The 20,147-nt window shown below is 46.0% G+C and overlaps 1 protein-coding gene across 3 annotated transcripts; it reads left to right on the top strand.

The window, feature by feature from the left end:
* Positions 1 to 10,839: 10,839 nt before the first annotated feature.
* Positions 10,840 to 16,517, top strand: S100A11 (S100 calcium binding protein A11). Of its 3 annotated transcripts, XM_045896588.3 has the most exons (4): positions 10,927 to 10,998; positions 12,181 to 12,239; positions 15,045 to 15,197; positions 16,180 to 16,517. In XM_045896588.3, the coding sequence occupies exons 2-4, from the start codon at positions 12,216 to 12,218 to the stop codon at positions 16,333 to 16,335; spliced, it is 333 nt and encodes a 110-aa protein (XP_045752544.1). In that variant the 5' UTR covers positions 10,927 to 10,998; positions 12,181 to 12,215; the 3' UTR covers positions 16,336 to 16,517. The 3 variants fall into 3 exon arrangements, with proteins under 3 accessions (XP_045752545.1, XP_045752544.1, XP_045752546.1); XM_045896589.3 differs by lacking the exon at positions 12,181 to 12,239 and having other exon boundaries at positions 10,840 to 10,998; XM_045896590.3 differs by lacking the exons at positions 10,927 to 10,998; positions 12,181 to 12,239 and adding an exon at positions 11,172 to 11,240.
* Positions 16,518 to 20,147: the final 3,630 nt, after the last annotated feature.

The raw sequence follows: 20,147 nt of genomic DNA, 5'->3' as shown, positions 1-20,147 counted from the left end.
AAGTAAATAAATTTAAAAAAAAAATTTTTTTAAAGAATACTATGTAGTCATCAAGAAGAATATGGTGGAAATATATGCCCTGATATGAAAAGATGTCCAAAATAGATCAATTAAGTGAAAACAAAGCAAGTGGTAAATAAGTGCATACAGGGTGACTCCATATATGTAAATCAAATAAAGCAACTAGAGAGAACCCCTCAAAAAACTGATTACAGAGGGTAGTGGGTCTAGAGGGGATGAGAATCTTTTGCTTTTCAATTTAAACCCTTCTGTACTGTTTGAATTTTTTTCACAATAAGACTGTATTTCTTTTTTAATACTAATGGTTTTTTTTTTTTAAGATTTTATTTATTTGACAGAAAGAGACACAGCAAGAGAGGGAACACAAGCAGGGGGAGTGGGAGAGGGACAAACAGGCTACCTATGGAGCAGGGAGCCCCATGTGGGGCTCAATCCCAGGACCCTGGGATCATGACCTGAGCCGAAGGCAGATGCTTAACAACTGAGCCACCGAGGCGCCCCACTAATGGTTAGTTTAAAGAGACAATATTAAAATGCACATGTATAGGCATATATACAAAATGTCTAAAGGAAAGGCTTTATTATAAAGTAATGAAGCACGTGATCTCACAGGTATGACTGTGGACAAGAACAGAAAGGTTGAAATTCACTATCACAGGAGAAAAATCTGAGATACGCAGTCCTTATATTCACTCACTCTTTCATTCAAACATTCATTCATTTACACATTGAAAGCCAAAGCTGCTGCAATAAAGCCAAGAGACTGAGTTGGAAGTTTGCCTCTGCTTCTCACCAAGTCCTGCAACCCCCTCTGGGCTTCAGCTTCTTTATCTCTAATGGAATCAACTCCAAATTTCCAGCCCAAATAAAATTGTCCATTCACCCAAAAAATCATTATTGAGTGTCTCAGTGGCCAGAAAAATAGACGTCTTGAAATAATAAAAACCCAGAGTGAACAAAGCCACAGCAATGTCTGGTCTTGTAATTCAGGAAGCAACCAAAGTCACCTCCACACTGGATCAATGTAGGGGAGAGGGTACGAAGGTTCTCTCCTCGGAATCTGTACCTTGTTCTCTTCCTGCCAAAGGCTTGGATGTTTCACAGAAGCCCAACTGTTTACAAGGTTGGGGGGCAGAGGATGCACAGAGAAAGGAAAATCAATTCCAGGAACCAGCCCCTTCAGCAGATACTCTGCAAAATATAGTCCACAGAATAAACCTATGTTTCAGCATGAATTCAAGATCACCTGGAACACATGCCACAAGAAAAGTGCAGATAAAGGGCTGTGGTAGATCAATAAAGAGACAGATCCTTTTTAGTTGGAAGAGATAAGCAAAAGCTTCATAGAGAAAGTTCTTTTTGAGCTGGGGCTTCATATAGGTAGAATTTGGACATGAGGAGATGGGGAAAACATTCTAGATGAAAGGAAGGAATCACAAGAATGAAAATCAATAAGGGGGAAATCTCCTAAAGGAGTTGGAAGGTATTCAAAACATGACCTAACACTGAACCAATCAGAATAGTGGCCCGGCTGGAGCGAGTCCTGGAGACCCTCACCACACCACACATTAACCCTTAAGCTACTTGATTATGGGAACTGCATGGCCCAGCAGAGTGACTGGGGTGGCTGAGCTTCAGATGGACAACACTCAGAGGTTCAGACAAGAAGGGAGGCAGAGAAGAATTTCAGTATTTGAACAACCAATGCGGCCTACCAGTGAGAACCAGCTGGAAGATCAACTCTGCCTACAGGCACAGTGAAAAGTTCCACTTGACTTGAGTTTGCAGTGAATGAGGGGAAATAATGAAAAAACAGCTAGGATTAGACCATAAAGGATCTTGAATTCCAAAATGAAGAATTTAGGGCGCCTGGGTGGCTCAGATGGTTGGGCGTCTGCCTTCAGCTCAGTTCATGAGTCTACGGTCCTGGGATCAAGCCCCACATCGGGCTCCCTGCTCAGCAGGGGACCTGCTTCTCCCTCTCCCACTCCCCCTGCTTGTGTTCCCTCTCTCACTCTGTCTCTCTCTGTCAAATAAATGAATAAAAATTTTTTAAAAATGAATAATTTAGACAAAAAAATTAAGCACTACAGACTCACTGAAAATATTTTGATGACACATTTAGAGCTAAGAAATTGAACATGGACCTGATATGATGCAGCCTCCTCAGAGCAGAAATTTTAACATATCTGTGACAATTTTTCTGTGGGTCATTGTGAAAGAGAAAATTTCTCAACTCTTCTTAATAACAGTTGAAGATCTAGAAACAACTATGTGGAGTTGTTTAATGGTTTCCAACCAGGAGCATGAAAGATGTCTAGAAGAACATTAAAAAAACCTAGACATATGCAGACAATGGAGGAAAGCAAATAGCTAACCCCTCCAGCTTGTACGGGGTCCCCAGGGCTGCTTAAGACACCCTCACAATAGTACCACTGAGGGAATCAATGAGGGCCAGCAACTGGGACAGAGGTAACAGAAGTGAAGAAGGAAGGGCTGGGAGGGCAAACGATAATGACACCCACCATCTGCAAAGTAGAGTTTATAAAGCACACTTTGATTTAACCTGCACAGCGTTATTGCCAGCAGCAATTAACATTCGTATAACACCTCACCCATTTAAAGAGCTCTTTTATATTTATCTCCTTAATTATTATCCCCATTTTACACATGAGAAAACTGAAGCTCAGAAATAGAAAACAGCTTATCTAGCAATAGACGGGGCTGGAACTCAAACTTGGGCCTTTACATTCCCTGTCTAGTGTTTCCATTTACAGCACACTGGCCTCAGAGATTGTGGGTTCATTCCTCAATACTGCAAATGTGGCCTCAGTGCTCAGGGGCAAGAGCTGTAGATTATGAGAGAACCCTACGGACCTCCCCTTACAGTTTTTATCATCAAGAGGTAAACCTTCTGGCCCAGGACTTAAATGGAAAGAGACTTACCCTGGAGGCTGAGTGAATATCCTTTGATGTATATGGCACAGTTTGTTTTTTTTTTTTAAAGATTTTATTTATTTATTTGAGAGAGAGAGAATGAGAGAGAGCAAGCACATGAGAGGGGGGAGGGTCAGAAGCAGACTGAGCTACCCGGGCGCCCCTATGACACAGTTTTTAAAAAGATCCCATTCCTTTTTTATTAATCAAATTAAATTTGGGAATCCTTGAAGGTAAGAATCATGACTTTTTTATCTTTGTATCCTCAGACCCTACATAGGATCTGCTACTCAATAAATACTCATTGAATAACTTAATGAATATAAATTTAAGACTCTTAACAGAAATATCTTGAGATCCTCCCCCCAGGGAAAAAAAAAAAAAACAAGACACAAAGAGTCAAACGATTCTTGGAGCAACAAGTTATTTAACATTAAGTCATGAAGGTTAAATCACACAGAATTAAAACAGATACAGCCCCTACTCTGAAATTGTACCACTCATTCAATTCCACAAACATTCATTGGGCCTTACTCTGTGCAAATTGGTATTAATGACACAAAGATGAACAAGACAGATCGATCTATCATTTCAAGGAATTTACATGCTATTAGAAAAGATGAAACATCGGGGCGCCTGGGTGGCTCAGTCGTTAAGCATCTGCCTTCGGCTCAGGTCATGATCCCAGAGTCCTGGGATTGAGCCCCGCATCAGGCTCCCTGCTCGGTGGGAAGCCTGCTTCTCCCTCTCCCACTCCCTCTGCTTGTGTTCCCTCTCTCGCTGTATCTCTCTCTGTCAAATAAATAAATAAAATCTTTAAAAAAAAAAGAAAAGATGAAACATCTATTAACATAAATCCCTTTAATATATAGCAAAATATCAAAACTCTCCCTTCCAAAACAAAATTTATGAAATATGGTGGGAGGACCCAAGGAGGGGTGGTGGAGATCAGGACAGCTTCTTGAAGGAGAAGCTTCACTGAGGGAGCAATAGAATTTCATCAGAGGGAACTGAAATTAAGGATATTGCCCCAAACAGGGGTGCCTGGCTGGCTCAGTAGGTAGAGCATGCACCTCTTGATCTCAGGGTTGTAAGTTCAAGCCCCAAATTGGGTGTAGTGTTTACCTTTAAAAATATAATAAGAAATTTTAAAAATAAAATTGAAAAAAAAATATTCCCCAAATAGAGAAACCTTGAGCAATGGCAAAGAGATACATAAGTATGGAGGATTTTTTTGGTAATGACCAATGATTCCACTTGGGTAAAGCATAGCATATATAAAGGAAAGTGGCACCCTCTGCCCCAACCTATCAGTGCCACATACCAGTTTCACTTGAGACATTATAACCTGCTTCACATTCTGCCCTCCACCCCTACCCATTCATCATCCTGGATGAGCTCAGCATTGATGGGAATCACCACCCACCCTCACCCTCACAGCTTCTTGACCTCCTCATGCTCACGCCATGTAAACTGGGATCAGCTTAATGCCCACACCCATGCTTGGATTTTCCAGCATTTGTAAGGGCTCTACCTACAAACATTAAACTCACTGGAATTATTATATCAATAACTTCTCACATCCCCAGCTCTCTCCTTCCCACTTTTCTGCTTCTCCTTTGATTTCATGGAGACTTGGTGCCCACCCACCTTCTGTGTCCTTGCTTCTTCCTTTTCTGTCCTGTACCCAATGTCCAATGAAGTGGATTGCTTTCCCACCAACACCCTCAACTCCTTCACTGTCTTATCCTTTCATTACATCTATCCTATGAAACCCTAACCCTAAATCTACTCCACAAACCTCTTTCTTGGATCCAGTGACTAAATTTCTAAGCATACCTGAAGAAATACAGCCACACAATCACACAAACATGTAGATTAGCATCACGGGGAATTATAGCTTCCTAAGTGTTTACAGCACTCAGTCATTCTGGGTCAGCTCCCCTCTCCATGTCGCTCTGAGACCTCTGGCTACTGCCACAGATATCCTCATCCCCTGGTTCATGATGTCGACAGTGACATCAGGGAGGCTGCTCCTCCACAACCCTCTCAAATCTATGGACTATCTATGACCTTATTCCTGATTTTCTCCTTCCTCCCACCCACAGCTCCTAGGGTATCTCCTTTCAATCCTGTCCATTTGCCTTCTCACTCTGAGAACTCCTCCATGACCTGTCATCCTATTCATGCTGTCCCTGGATATTGTTGTGTGTTTTTTTTAAGATTTTATTTTTAAGTAATCTCTACACCCAACGTGGGGCTCAAACTTACAACCCCAAGATCAAGAGTCGCATATTCCACTGAGTGAGCCAGCCAGGCACCCCTCCCTGGATGTTTTTAGACACCCCCAACTTGAGCTAGCCCTCTCTGGCTGCCGCTCCGCTTCTCCTTGTTCATAGTGAGTCCTCTCAAATGAGCAATCCACACTCTGCCTCCACTCCTTGCCTCTCATTCGCCCCTCAATCCACAGTCATTTGCCTTTGTCCCCACCACTGCACTAAAACTGCTCTGGCAAAGGTCTCCTCGGATACGAATGTCACATCCAGGGAACGCATCTCAGCCTTCATCCCACTCTGTCTCTCTGAAGGCCTTCACCTTGTCCAGCACTCCCTCCATCTTGGAGGTCTCTCTTCCATGGACTTTATGACACCAGAGAAGGCTTTCGATCTCCTCCTGCCTCCTTGATCATTTCTCTCTCTCCTTCCTCCTTGTTTTTTGAAGATTGGTTTATCCACAAAAGCTAGGTTGAGTACCATCCAAACAAGACTTCACTTGCCTTATTAGCCACTGTCGCCCCAGTGCTTAGGCCAGCTCTACACCCAGGGAAGACCCTCCTGGTACAACTGAGCGTTGGGCCTGCTGGAGTGAGCAGGGCACTGGTTCTGTCCTCAAGTAGCTTGCAGTCTCGTGAGCAAGACAAAGAAGTAAACAGAAAAGGACAGTAGAGTGTGGTAAAAATCACCATGCAAGATGCTATGGGGGAACATTCGATGGATACAGTACATTCTTAATTTCTCCAGCTTCAAACTGTGACAACACATGTGAACCAAGGAACCTCAGGAGAGTGCCCAAAGTTTTTACTGGAGGCACACCCTGTCTGGCATATATCAAAATGCCAAACTCCCAGAAGAAAAGAGGTGCTTGGCATAAACCACATTGTTTGTACAGTTTAGTCACAGTGAGCCACAGTAAGGGAATGGAGGGAAACCTCCCAAAATCTAAGTTCCCAGAGGCTAGACCAGGGCCACTGCTAACCTTGCAAGCAGGCCTTTCTAAGTACAGTGGTCTTGGGCCAGATATGTTAGATGTCTAGCCCCATCTTAGAGAATGAGGAATACTTAGAGAAGATAATTTCTAAGTTTGAAGAAGGATGATGTTAGGTACTTTACTATGTTCTCCCCTCCGCCACAAAATTTGTTGAAGCCCTCAACCCTAATGTGACTCTATCTGGAGATAGAGTCTTTAGGAGGTAAATATGGTTAAATGATTAGGTGATTAAAGGTCATAAGAGTGGGACCCTAATTCAGTAGGACTGTGGCTTTATAAGAAGAAGAATGAGATCTCTCCCTCTCTCTCCACTGCACGAAGACGCAGCAAGAAAGCGGCCGTCTGCAAGCCAGGAAGAGAACGCGCACTCCGAACTAAATTGGCTAGTACTTTCATCTTGGACTTCCAGCCTCCAGAACTGTGAGAAAATAGATGTCTGTTTTTTAACCCACTCAGTGTGTGGTGTTTGGTTCTGGCAGCCTGAGGAGACAAAGACAGATGAGTAGGAAAATGAGAAAGATGACTGCAGACACATCACCTAGAGGTGCAAAAGCCCTGAGGTGAGAGAGATTTGAAGAGCTATAAGCAGGGGCACCCGGGTGGCTCAGTCAGTTAAGCATCTGACTCTTGATTTCGGCTCAGGTCATGATCTCAGGGTCCTGGGGTGGAGCCCTGCGTCAGGCTCTCTGCTCAGCCAGGAGTTTGACTGAGGATTCTCTCTCTCCCTCTCCCTCTGCCCCTCCCTCCGTGCCTGCATGCTCTCCCTCTCTCTCTCAGATAAATACATATTAAAAACAAAAACAAAAAACAGCTCTAAGAAAATGTGACTGTTCTCAGTCTTATTGTCTCCTACAGTGATTTCATCCCTCTTCCAAAGCCCCCACATCCATGCAGGGGCTGAATCCAATTGCTTCTGCCTTCTCAGCACTGGGTAATTCCCTCTCCCCAACTTCATGGCCACCTTGCTTTGGTCATTGCAGCAATATTCGATTATGTTCAGTGCCTCTAGTCTCTCTCCTCTCTAGTACACTTTCTATACTTCCCAAAAGGTGAAGTGCGTCATGCCACTCTCCTGCATAAGACTCTTCAGTGGCTCTCGATAGATAGCCCTCAGGATACAATCCAAATTTTCAAGCATAGCCCTTAATGCTCTGAACCTTATCTCTCCAGGCTCATCTCCTGCAGCCTCTGCCTCACATTTACCATCACCCCACACCCAAAGTACAGGCCTATAGAACCGCCCACAAGTCCTAAGAACACATGTGTGCTTCAGCCCTCCTTACTTCTGCACAAGCCATCATGCGAGGCTTCCTCTGAAGACAGTGCTCTGAGTCCTAAGCATTTTACAGGAATTATGCCTTAATCTTCATGACAACCTCATGAAGTCAATACTACTATTCTCTCCACTTGGAAATGAGGAAACTGAGCCACACAGCAGAGAAACGTCTCGCTGGAGCTCATAGAGACAATGTGTTGCAGCACTGGGTTTGAACCCCATGCTCTAGTTCAAGTCTGTCATTGGAAAGACCGCCACACTGCCAGACTTCACCTAGCCTCACCACCGCATCATCTGCCTAGTGGATTCTCATGCATCCTTCGATAGCCAGCTCAGGCAGCACTTCCTCCATGATGCTTTCCCTGCTCCCGCAGCATTCACCACTCATTTCCTTCCCAGTGTTGTCACCATACCTTAGTCACACCTGGTTATTATGTCTATCACACTCTATGGTGTCCATTTAAGAATCTACCCAATGCTGCACAGAGTTCAGGTAGCACATATGGATTAGCCTGCACTATAGAAGTCTCCACATTTATTTTCTGAATTGCCCTTTTACTCCTCTGTACCTCATTTTAGTCTGTTGCTATTGGTTTACCAGTCCTCCTCACTCATCCTCAGCTTCTTGCCTGCTTTAGCCTTTTAGTTTGATGCACTGTTTACCCACTTTGCCAAATCTACCTTTGCCCGCCATCTATCCTAAACTCTCCCCCCATTGATGAAAACCTAGTAATGAACCCATTTCAGCACAAGCCTGGGCAGTTACCAACACTGGCAGCCCAGTTGGAAGGAACTGATGCCCCAGCCTGGTTCTAGACAATTCATACTTATTTGGTTTAGCCCTTTTCTTTGGTTTCACTCAAGCTACCTCATGGGGCAGATGAGTTACTGAAACAATAAATATCTTACAGAAAATCAGGAAAACTGAACAACCAGGTTCGGGAAGAACAATAACACTAGTGAAGTTGGACCACAGGCTCTCACTCTTAGTGCTTCACTGTTTATACAACTCAGCTAATGTCCAAGTATCTACTTCTTTTATTTCTAGTTAATGATTCATTTATTTTCCCCTCTATTCTACGCACTATCCAAACTTCATAGCTTCTATTTATTCATAGTGTCCACTTCTTTGTAATTCTGATTTGCCATGACCTCATGGGTCTCTCTACACAAATGTTCAGCATCAGCTCTTCTGAATGTCTAATTCTCTATGTGTTTCTAACTTCAATTTCCCAAAGACAAGAAGATGAATGGCCCCAGTTCATCTTTCTATGTCATGTCATGAAACATCCACTACTGTCCATTCTATGGATTGGCAGTCCTTGAGTCCAGAGCTAACCTCAATCCAATCAACTGTGACAGTAGGCACAGGGTCAAATCATGCAAAAAGTCACCAACTGGGTTGACCCTACAGCAGAGGCTGTATGTGAGGTGTTTTCCCTGAAAGAGGATTATGTTATCAAAGGTTCCATGATTCACGAATAGAATCATATAGACTAAAGATTTTTTAATATTTTTTAATCCTAGATTTTTCTGAGAATCAGATGAATACCATAGATCTTTCCCCAGAAAGAAAATCTCTTATGCAGACAATTTAGGGTATTTGTGGACCCTAGAAGCCATCCATGGAACACCTCCCAAGCCACCAAGGGAAAAGTCTATCCACAGACCACCTCAAAGGCAGGCACTATACCATTCATATTCATATTTGTATCTCTTGTGCCTAGCACTGGTCTTGGCACATAGTAGGTTTCCAAAAATATTTGTTAAATGAATAAGTTGAAGAATTCATTCATTCATTTGGTAAAAGAAGTTTTTCCAATCCGGATAGAGGCTAAGAAGTTTTTATTTTATATAAAAGGCATGGAGGAGTCATTTTGTTTCATTCTTTTGTTGTGGTTTGTTTTTTAAGTAGGCAATTGATCAGAGCTGTTCAGCAGGAAAATGTTTTTTAAGAGATTTTCTTTATTTATTTGACAAAGAGAGCACAAGTAGGGGGGAGCAACAGGCAAAGGGAGAGCGAGAAGCAGGCTCCCCGCTGAGCAGAGGGAGCACGATGTGGGACTCGATCCCAGGACCCCAGGATCACAACCAGAGCAGAAGGCAAAGGCTTAACCGACTGAGCCACCCAGGTGCCCCAGAAAATGTGTTTTTCACAGTCAAAAGAATAGACTAGAGGTGCAAGAGACCAGTTAGGAAACTGAAGGGAAGAGGGAATGAAAACCTAAACTAAGAGCCCTGGAGGTGGGAATAGAAAATATGGGGCAGATCCAAGAGAGTATAAAAATAAAAACTGATAGGGGCGCCTGGGTGCCCTCTCTCTCTCTCACTGTCTCTGTCAAATAAATAAATAAAATCTTTTTTTAAAAAAAAGTGAAAGCAGTTGGCACTTGAAAAGATTTGGGGGTAAGAAAGGGATTTACAGTCAAAACCTGACTCCAAAGCTCTCAAGCCGGGAGAATGGCGGAATAGCAGTTACCATTAGCAGAGAAGGGGAAGATGGGAGAGAAACAGGTTATTTCTTTAATTATTGAGTCTGGGGCTCCGGTGGGGCTTTCAAGTGGATTCAAGAAAATGCGCGTCTGAGTAGCTGAGGGGAGACACACATTTGCTCAGAAGTGACCAGCGGGTGCGAGGAAGCAATTTACACGATGCCCTGCGGGCCGTTATCTTTCATTCATGTCTACTCCAGTTTCTGAAGCCGTCTCAAAGCCATCATTTCCCTAGACAGTTATAACAGTCTTACGAAACAGGAAATGCAACATCACTACTTTTAACAGATAAGGAAATAGAGCTCCGAGGAGAGAGGGGATTTGCCAAAAGCATTGCAATAAAGTGACAGGCCCACTATTAGAACCCGGAGCTTCTGCCAGCTGCACACAGATAAACGCCCTACTCACACGGGTCAGCTTTTAATTGCAGTGGTTTGGAGTTTTGTGGGTTTAACTGTCTCGGGTTAGGGAGAAGTTTGAGACAATGGTGCTCCATTTGATTGGCACAAATCACCACTGTTTACTCTATTAGCCAACTTTAGTGTGAAGGAATAGACAGCCCGGCTTCTAGGGAACTTGTACAATTAAGGCTCACACTCCGCATTGCACGTTTTTAAAAGGATCCTTTTGCCTCTCTAACCTGAATGAGCAGAGTGAGCTCGTACACGGAAAAGAGCCACGGACACGGGCACACCACGCCCAAGACCACTATGCAAAACCTTTAATTCAGAAAAGTCCTTTAAATCTTCAAGGCCCACAGGACAGGAAGAGACAGAGGGTACCGGGTGAGCGGCGCGTTGGGCAACGCGGGCGGGGCGGACAAGTCGGGATCTGCGCGGGGGAGGCGGAGGCGGAGGCGGGCTGGCGGGAGGGGAGGGCGCGAGTCGGGCGCGGCCGCGCGCGGGGCGGGGCGCCGAGAAAGACCCGAGCCCGCAGCCCGCCGCCCAGAACTCGCAGCGCCTCCGCCGCCGGACGCACGGCCCTCGCCCGTCCCGCGAACACATGGTAAGCCCGGCCTTTTTCTCGTCTTCGAGGCTCTGCAATGAAAAGAGCCACACGGTGCTTTCCACCACGCTTGATCTTTCATTTCTGTGTGGACGTGGCAGGAAGCAGGGCAGGAAAAAAAAATCCGGCGGGGGGGGGGGTGGAATTGGGGTAGAGGCAGGAAGGAAGCAGCCCTAGTGATAGCTGTGATAGCAGCCGAGGGGCGGCCACCGGAGGGTCTCTGGCTCCAGGGCGGCGATAAGGTGCGGAGCTGGGGAAGGGGGCTGCGCTCGGCACCGCGTCCCCGCGGGGTGGCGCCACGCGCGATCCCCCTCCTCCGGGAAGTGGGCGAGTCGCGGGGTCCCGCCAGGGCTGGAGGCCCCTGGCCCAGCCCTGGGCTCGCGGAAGCCAGGGAGACAAGTGAAAGAGGTGGGGCAGAGGGGGCGTCCGGCCGCTCTAATTGTTTCTGTAGACCAGAAAAGGGCACGTCTCAGAACTGAGCCGTCTGAGTGAGCCCTGGGAAAATCGTTTCAGTAAGCTAGGCAACCGGCCAAGACACAAAGAGCCTGAAACTGAAGCGGCTCTCAGCTGTCGGAATGCAGCCCGGACGGTGGGAGGAGCCTCGTCCAGGCCGAGTCCCCTCCTCCTGCCCTTTTCCTCTGAACGCACCATCTTTCAGGGACTCGTGTTGTCATCTGTTTTTCTCTTCCTAGTTCCTGCCAACCTACTTTGAATTTTCTTTCGAACTTTTGCATTAAACTACCTCCAAAATTTACCTCCTCCAAGGCCTCTTTAGTGAAAGGAGTCAAATAAGCTTCCGCCCGGGGGCCAGATGGGGTTTCTGTGTCTCCCCCCTCCCCCCAAGCTATGAATGGATTTTACGTTTTTGAGTAGTTGAAAGAAAATCACAGGAAGAATAATACTTGTTAGACGTGAAATGATACGAAAATCAAACTTAATTGTCCATAAATGAAGTTTTACTAGCACACGGCCACGCCCGTTCCCCAATGAGTTGCCTGTGTGGTTGCTGTCCCGCGACAAAAGAGTGACAGAGACAACATGGACTACAGTGGCCTAATATATTTACTGTTTGACCCTTTACAAACAAATTTGCCCCCTTCTGCTCTAGTGTGTCAACCTTTATCGCAGCCTACTCTTCTCCTCTTTACTTTCCATGCATGTGTCCCATGGAACCTGGAAAAGGTGGACCCCGCACCAATAGGTGGTGAAGATCTGGAATGATTGTCCTGTCCTGGCGGAAGGTGGATGCCATTATGGATCCTTTGGGGGGCGGGGGAGTAGGAGGGTAGGAGCACATTGGTTAAGAATGACAACAGCAGGCGCGCCTGGGTGGCTCACTTGGTCAAGGGTGGGACTCTCGATCTCAGCTCAGGTCTTCATCTTAGGGTTGTGAGTTCAAGTCCCACATTGGGCTCCATGCTGGGCGAGGAGCCTACTTAAAAAAAATAAGTATGACAACAGCAATGCTGGAGTCTTTTTCAAGTGTTCCTTCTTTTTCACATTACTTTTTCTTCCCCCTTTCCTCAAATGTTGAATATTTAGCATGCATTTTTAAAATTCTTTCACGGTATCCAGTTATCTCACACCATTTTCTTCTTCTTATCATGGTGCCAAATACAACTGTGAGGATGCAGGTGGGGAGTGCTGGCCTCCAGGCAGGAGATCTGGTTCTCCTCTCTCTCAGCCTCTGCTCCACCTTGAGCAAAGCTTTCCTGTCTCTGGGCCTCCCTTCTCTGGAACCATCTCCCAGGCCCCCTCCAGCTTGCAATTCCGTTTCAGTAGTTTGGTAATTGTGTTTCTTTCTTTTGCTCTGGAAAATTACCTCTGAGGAGAAATACAGAGGTTTTAATTTTTTCCATGTGTGGCTGATAGCAACAGTTTCAAGAAGGAAAAAAAAAATAGTCTAAATTATAGTCCTGATGTTAAGGAGGAAAAAAAATAAGGCAGAAAGCCACTTTGAAACCAGAAAAGCAAAACGGTCTGAATTCCACAAGGAAAGGGGGCAGAGGAGCATCTGTAGGCCTCACAAAGCCCTTGCTCCTTAGCCTGGAACCTTCTGCCTTATCTGGCTTGCCCTCCCAGCTGACCTTCTTCCTGTCAACTGACACATCGGTAAGACAGTGAGATTTTAGTTCCCATAAGGAAGGCGGTTGAGCAAACACATCTGTTTCCAGGCTATGGTATTCTGTTTCACTCCCAAACCCTGGACCTGCAAACATTTTTCTTTCCTTAAGAAAAAGTTCTCTTTGAGAAAAAAGAAAAAATCCCAACAAGATGACTGTTGGGAAAGAATCCACCTCCAGAAGAGTTCATTAGAACCACCTCCGAGGGGGCTTTACAGATCAGGCAGCTCATCTAGCTGGTAAAGCACCTGGAGAAACGGCCGATGAAAAGGCTACAGGAGGGAAGAGGGAAGGAGCCCAAAGCTGTGTGGCTAAGGGCTCAGATCATTCCGTTAATTACATTAATTACATTAATTATAGCCCACAGCTCGTTAATTACTAGGATTGAAAGCCTCCAGGAAGTCCCGAAAAGACCAAATTAAAAGCTAAATGCTAAATTGCAAATGTCACCGTCCAAACAAAGATCTTTTTTTTTTCAAGATTTTATGTATCTGAGAGAGAGAGAGAATGAGTGATGGGAGGGGCAGAGGGAGAGAGAAGCAGACTCCCTGCTGAGCAGGAACCCTGATGCAGAATTTGATCCCAAGACCCAGAGATCATCATCTGAGCCGAAGGCAGACGCTTTATGGACTGAGCCACCCAGGAACCCCACAAAGATCATTGTTAATACCTGAAGATAAAGCCTCAAAGGAGGGGCATGGCTGGCAAGTTTTCCAGAAAGCCTGCAGTGGCCAGACTAAACCACCAGGGGATCTAGGTACCAGCAGGAATGACCCGAAGACTCCGAAAAATAGGATTTCCCTGAAGAATTCTGTTACAAGGAAAGCAGAGCTCACACAGAATTGACCCCAGCTTCTCCTGGTGCTACCACAGCTAAGGTTCAGCTCTGTAGATGTCGGGAGCTGTGTGAATAGCAACCCAAGAGCTCCCTTCCTGAGATCCACCTTTGTGGTTTGAAGTGACCAAAGAAGTTCCTCCAGCCATTCCTGTAGGAATTAGTGGCATCTGGAAGTAGAAGGAACAAAGACCAAAACTGCAGAAAGGGACCTGGAGGCTGAGATTCTCGGGGTGGTTCTGCTATGTCAGTTCCCTTCTCATGTCTCCGTTTCCTCGCATGTAAAATTAATGGTTTCTAACCTTCGATATGAAAGCTGCTTTTGAACATCCAAAAAGCTCTCAGATCTCCCACCCCACACACAATAATAACTACGCATTTAGTATTCTTCTAGAAAATGCAAGAGTCCCAAGAATTCAGTATTGCTTTATTTTTACTTATTTAAGTAGTATTTAAGTAGCTTTATTTTTACTTATTTAAGTAGTATTTAAGTAGCTTTATTTTTACTTATTTAAGTAAGGGGCAGACAGACTCTTAAGCAGGCTCCACGCCCTGCTTGGGGCTCAATCTCACGACCCTGAGATGTGACCTGAGCCAAAATCAAGAGTCGGTCACCAAACCGACTGAGCCACCCAGACACCCCCCAGTATTGTCTTAAAAAGCTGCCATTTCATTCATCCCGGCAGCCTCTATATTCTCTTAGAAAATAGGAGATTATTTAATCTCTAGACAGTGCATGGTGTGCTTACAGATCTGTGGCTGTATAGTTATACATATGTTTACCCACAGATTCTCGAAACATCAGTAAAACCTGCCACGCTCACTCTCAGCAAGGCAGTCTACTGCTTTCAGACACACTCACCTGCTCCATGCGTACCCTCACTATGCTTCACCCGGAATAAACATGGGAACCAATAGAGGAGGCTCACGGAATGTGACTCTGTGTTTGTTCTGGGCCCCTCGTCCCTTAAAAAAATGACCTAGCCTTTTAGGAAACTGCTTTGCCCCGAAACGAAGGTATGAGATTCTCTATAGAGTGTTCTCTAGCATCTAGCCCTTGTCTGAGCCCTGACTTCTTTTCTCTAAAGGCAAAAATGTCCAGCCCTACTGAGACCGAGCGGTGCATCGAGTCTCTGATTGCTGTTTTCCAGAAGTTTGCTGGAAAGGAGGGTAACAACTGCACACTCTCCAAGACAGAGTTCCTAACCTTCATGAATACAGAACTGGCTGCCTTCACAAAGGTATTGCTCCCAGCCCCCGGCCCCCAAACTACCCAGAGCTCGAAATAAGACACTGGCAGAATGGCTAGAAGTGAAGGCCCAGCTGACCCCCACACTCCGCCTCCTTTTCATTCACTCTGAGCCAGGGGCCTGCATAGACAAGGTTGAGCCCCTAGGCCTCTGAGTGAGCTCTGCATGACCGTGAAAGGACCTTTTCTTCTTTTCTTTGAATAAGATATATTTTAAAGATCAAAGTTACCAAACTACATGACACAGGGAATGGTAATTTTTTTCTTTCCTTTAGGGAAAAGGCATACGAAACGGTAAATGGTGTAATAGGATAGTTTTCCAATTTTATTCCTCCATCCCAAAGCCTCTAGGGAAGCCCTGTCCCATGGAACTTTCTGTGATGATGGAAATAATGTTCTGCATATCTGCACAATCCCATGTGGGAGCCACATGGGATTTCAAGATGTTATGTATCTGAGAGAGAAAGAGTGGCAGGTGCCACTTTCGGACTGACTTTCTAAATCCCTAATTTAAATGGCCGTACGCAGCTAATGGCTGTACGTGCGTCATGTGTTGGCGGCTCAGCTGAGTGGGGGAGGAGGAGGCAGATCGGGGCCTGCATCCGCTTTCCACCTCGCATCACTCCACTTCCGTATAGTCCGTACACTGCGGTTGCATGCAACACTTGAAAAAGGTGTTCCGCTACTTTTGTGAAATTGCACAATCCCTGACCGTCACAGAGGAACCCTGGGCCGGGAGCCAGAAAACGTGGGTTCTGGTCACAGGTCTTCCCCTTCGGCAAGTCACTTCACCTGTTTGAGTCCGTCTCTGTGTCTGGGAAGTGGGAGTGTTACTAACCCCTACCCTGTACCGTACATTTCTTGTGAGACTAAGATGTGGCAGCATAATGGAAAGCATCTTAGAAAGTGTGATATAAATTAATGTATTATTAATAGTAATAGTATCATTATGATGGTTATTGTTCTCTTTGCAGAACCAAAAGGACCCTGGTGTCCTTGATCGCATGATGAAGAAACTGGACCTCAATGCTGATGGGCAGCTAGATTTCCAAGAATTTCTTAATCTTATTGGTGGCATGGCCATAGCTTGCCATGACTCCTTTACAAGGTCTACCCATTTCCGGAAGTGAATCAGAGGGGCTCTTGGGCCTTGGCCTCCAGACCACCTCTTTCCTTCAAAACAGCCTCCCAATCATCACGTCCTCCTCACATCCTCCACGGACCCTGAGCCCAGAGCGTCCACCACCCCCTGTGCAGGCCAGTCCTGCTGGTAGTTAATAAAGCAATAGCGTTTTTTAAAGCACACACTAAAGAGTCAGTACATTTGTGCCAGGGAGGAAGCAGCGTGGGAGGAATGGAATGAGCATGATGGAAGCAGTTCCCAGAGCTGCACAGTAAATAGTGAAAATACACACTGGGTGTAGATGTAATTATGACTCACAATACCAACAGGATCATTCCAGATTACTCAGACTGATGGAGAGATGTTAACTTGTCATAACTCACTCAGTGCCCTAGTATGGGCACCGTCACAGGCTCTGAAGATACAGTCAGCAAGACAGACAAGGTCCCACATTCACTGAGCTGACTTTCTAGTGGAAGGGAAAGACGGTGAATGAGTAAGCAACAAACAAGACGACTAGAATGTGATAAATCCTGTGGAGGAAAGATTACAAGGTGGTGTGTTAGGTTAATGGGGGCTGCGGGAGGGCATTCTTCTGAGATCTCATGTGTGCTGACATCTGAAGGATGAGATGGAGCAAACCTCAGGAAAAATGGAGGAGGGAGTTTCAGGAGAAGGAGCAGCAAGGGCAAAGGTCCTGAGGTAAGAAGGAGCAGGATGCTGGAGGAATGGAAAGGAGGCTAGTGTGGTCAAGGTCTTAATTTTCTAAGCCCTCTGATAAAGCAGCAGGGAAAGTGCCTAGACAGAAGGACTGGAAGGCTGACCCAGGGTTAAATACAGTGGACAAAGAGAAGCATGTTCTGGGGCACAGATCCCTAAGCAGCACAGGTGAAAGTGATTGTTTCTAGAGGCCCTCTGATTCCTTATCCATCTGCATGAGTTTTAACTTCGTAAAAAGCTCTCTAGATCGCAGTTTCTTCCTTCATAAATTAATAGAATGAATTAGACCATTACTGGGACCATTTTTTGTTTGGCTCTGACATTCCAGAATGAAGACCAGTGCCTCAGGCTGGCAAGACCCTAAGTTTTCAAGTAGAACTGTAACTACTATTTGGATAAGTTCCTTAATTCATTAGCAGCACGGGATAGAATCTGTAGTCCGTGAAAGTCTGCATATTATTCCCTTGGCAGGTGCACCCATATACAAATAAATAATAAAAATAATTAAAAAGTTATGAACACTGAGCCAGGGAAGAGATGAAAAAACATCAGGCACCCTAAGGTTACTGGCCCATTTGCTATTCTACCAAGAAATCACTGGCCCTGGCTTTAAGACGTCAGGCTCAGGGAACTAACTGAGAAATCTTTACTTACTTGGCTCCCTCAAACTTGGAAAGAAGTAAGACCCAATCTGTACCAAGCTTTTAATCCAAGATTCAAATCAACAACTCTCTGAAGTGCCTCCTATTTGCAATGAGTTTGGGGAGCAAGTGATAAGCTCATAAGGGTTGTTGTATTTAAAGTGCCATTAGTAGGTCCAGTTGGCAAGGCCCAGTGGGCATCTGAATTTGAAGTCTGGAGAGATCTGGCTTGAGAAACAGGAGGGCTTGGGGGCATGCCCTCAGTTGGAAAGGGGGGCAGTAGCAAGAGGAAGAAGACTCAGCAAAGGAGAGCCTAAGAGGTCGGGGAAGAGGAGCAGAGCTGACAGGGACAAGATCATGGCTAGGAACCCCATCAGACAATCACGGTCCTTCAACTCCAGGCCACGTGCGAAGCCTGCCTCCCATGCCTCACGCTCTGCCTGTGGATCTTGTCCACCCGTTTTCATTTACCCGTAGAGGCCAGTGACCACACATACCTCTCTCCTCAACCCGCCTCTAGCTCCTGAACTCCGACACTGCCTCCTGGATTTCTCCATGTAAAATAATACCAGTATCTTTCACATACTCAAGGATTGAACAAAATGTAGGTGGTCTGTGTATCTGGCAGAGGGGAATGAATAAGGCAGAGAAGATTCTTTTTTTTTTTAAGATTTTATTTATTTGAGAGAGAGAATGAGAGAGAGAGAGCACATGAGAGGGGGGAGGGTCAGAGGGAGAAGCAGACTCCCTGCCGAGCACGGAGCCCGATGCGGGACTCAATGCCGGGACTCCAGGATCATGACCTGAGCCGAAGGCAGTCGCTTAACCGACTGAGCCACCCAGGTGCCCAAGGCAGAGAGGATTCTTCTCCTCAAGAAACATTCTCTGGATCTGCATACCCCAAACTGAATTCACCATCCTCCCAAGCCCCCAGCTGGCCCCTCCTCCACTGCCCCCATCTCAGGAAATGGCACCTCCATCCACCTAGCCGCCCTGCCCAGAAACATGGAAGTCACTCGTCACATCCACCCAAACCCTCAAGTTCATCTCATTCTTCACCAAAATATCCCTCAAACCCACCCCAGGCTTCCCCCGACCCAGGCACCACTACCTCTGTCTGGATACTGCAGCAGCTTCCTCAGTGGCTCCGCTCCTCTCGCCCTGCCCGTCTCCAGACCTTCCTGAAGCCTCTGATCTGGTTGCTCTCCAGCTTCGCCTTTCAGTGGACTCCCCAGGGCTCTTGGGCATGGAAGGCCAGGCACAGCACCCCCACTTTGCTCACTGTGCACTGGGCCTCCCGGGCTCTGCCTTCATGCGTGCACTTACTATGTTCCAGCCATCGTGACCTTTAGTTCCCTCAACACAAGGGGGTTCTCTCACCTCCTGGCCCGAGCTCTCTGCCCGGAACTCTGTCCCACCCTCACCACACCCATTCCCAGGTCTGTTTCCACCTACCCTTCCCTTCTCAGCCTACATGGTTTTTTTCTCCAGGAAGCCTCGCAAAATTCCAAGTGGGGATGAAGCGTCCCTCCCACAAACGATCAGGCTCCGTGCTTCCCCTTTCATGGCACTCACACTAATGGGTCTCTACACAGTGCATTTTCCCTGGGCAACCTTCTCCAGACTCATGGCTTTGATCTGTATGCTCATGACTTACATTTCTATATCCCCAGCCCAAATCTATCTCGAGAATTCTCAAGTCCTCTGCTGAACCCAACATCTCTACCTGGCTGTCCCACAGCTTGTTGTCGGTCATGAGAAATTCCATTTCAATTGTTGTAAGCAAAGCAGGAATTTATTGACTCGTGTAACTGAACAGCCAAGGGACAGCTTGGGCTTCAGCACAGCCGTAGGAGATGGTGTCTTTCTCTAAATTCCTGGGCTGTTCCCACCCCTGACCTGTTTCATGTGCCCACCCAGGCCAATCAATGGGTCTGATGGTATGCAGTGCACTGATCATCATAGGCTTGGACTGTGTACTTGACCCTTAGAACTGGGGTGGACCCCCACCCAAACTACGAGAACTAAGAGTTGGGAAGAGTGGATCAGACATGTGAGGTGGATCCTCCAAAAAACAAGGAGCATGCCCACATAAGGAACACATGCCTCCAACACAACATGTTTTCAACTGGACTCTACAGTTGACTACTGAACAACACAGGAGTTGGGGCTCTGACCCTCACGCAGTCGAAAATCCACACAGAACTTTTGACTCCCTCCCAAACTCAACTACTAATAGCAAGAACCACAAGAGATTACTCTTTACTATAGTATGCAATTTACCAGCCAGGCAACTGCTCAGATGGTGGTATTAGCATTACACGTTTTGTGCAGATACTGGGATACTCCCAACATTTGGGCTCATTGCAATAGCAACCAGAGGCGGCTACAAAACTGCTATGGTACAGTATGTGCTACAGTTAATTTTATACAGTTATGATTTAATACTGCATTTTTA

The sequence above is a fragment of the Mirounga angustirostris genome, unplaced genomic scaffold, assembly GCF_029215605.1.
Source record: "Mirounga angustirostris isolate CCGP_5_RB_7025 unplaced genomic scaffold, mMirAng1.0.hap1 SCAF_4, whole genome shotgun sequence".
In the NCBI taxonomy this organism is placed as follows: Eukaryota; Metazoa; Chordata; class Mammalia; order Carnivora; family Phocidae; genus Mirounga; species Mirounga angustirostris.
The sequence above is the reverse complement of the archived record's forward strand: the minus strand, read 5'-3'. Positions and strand labels throughout refer to the sequence as shown.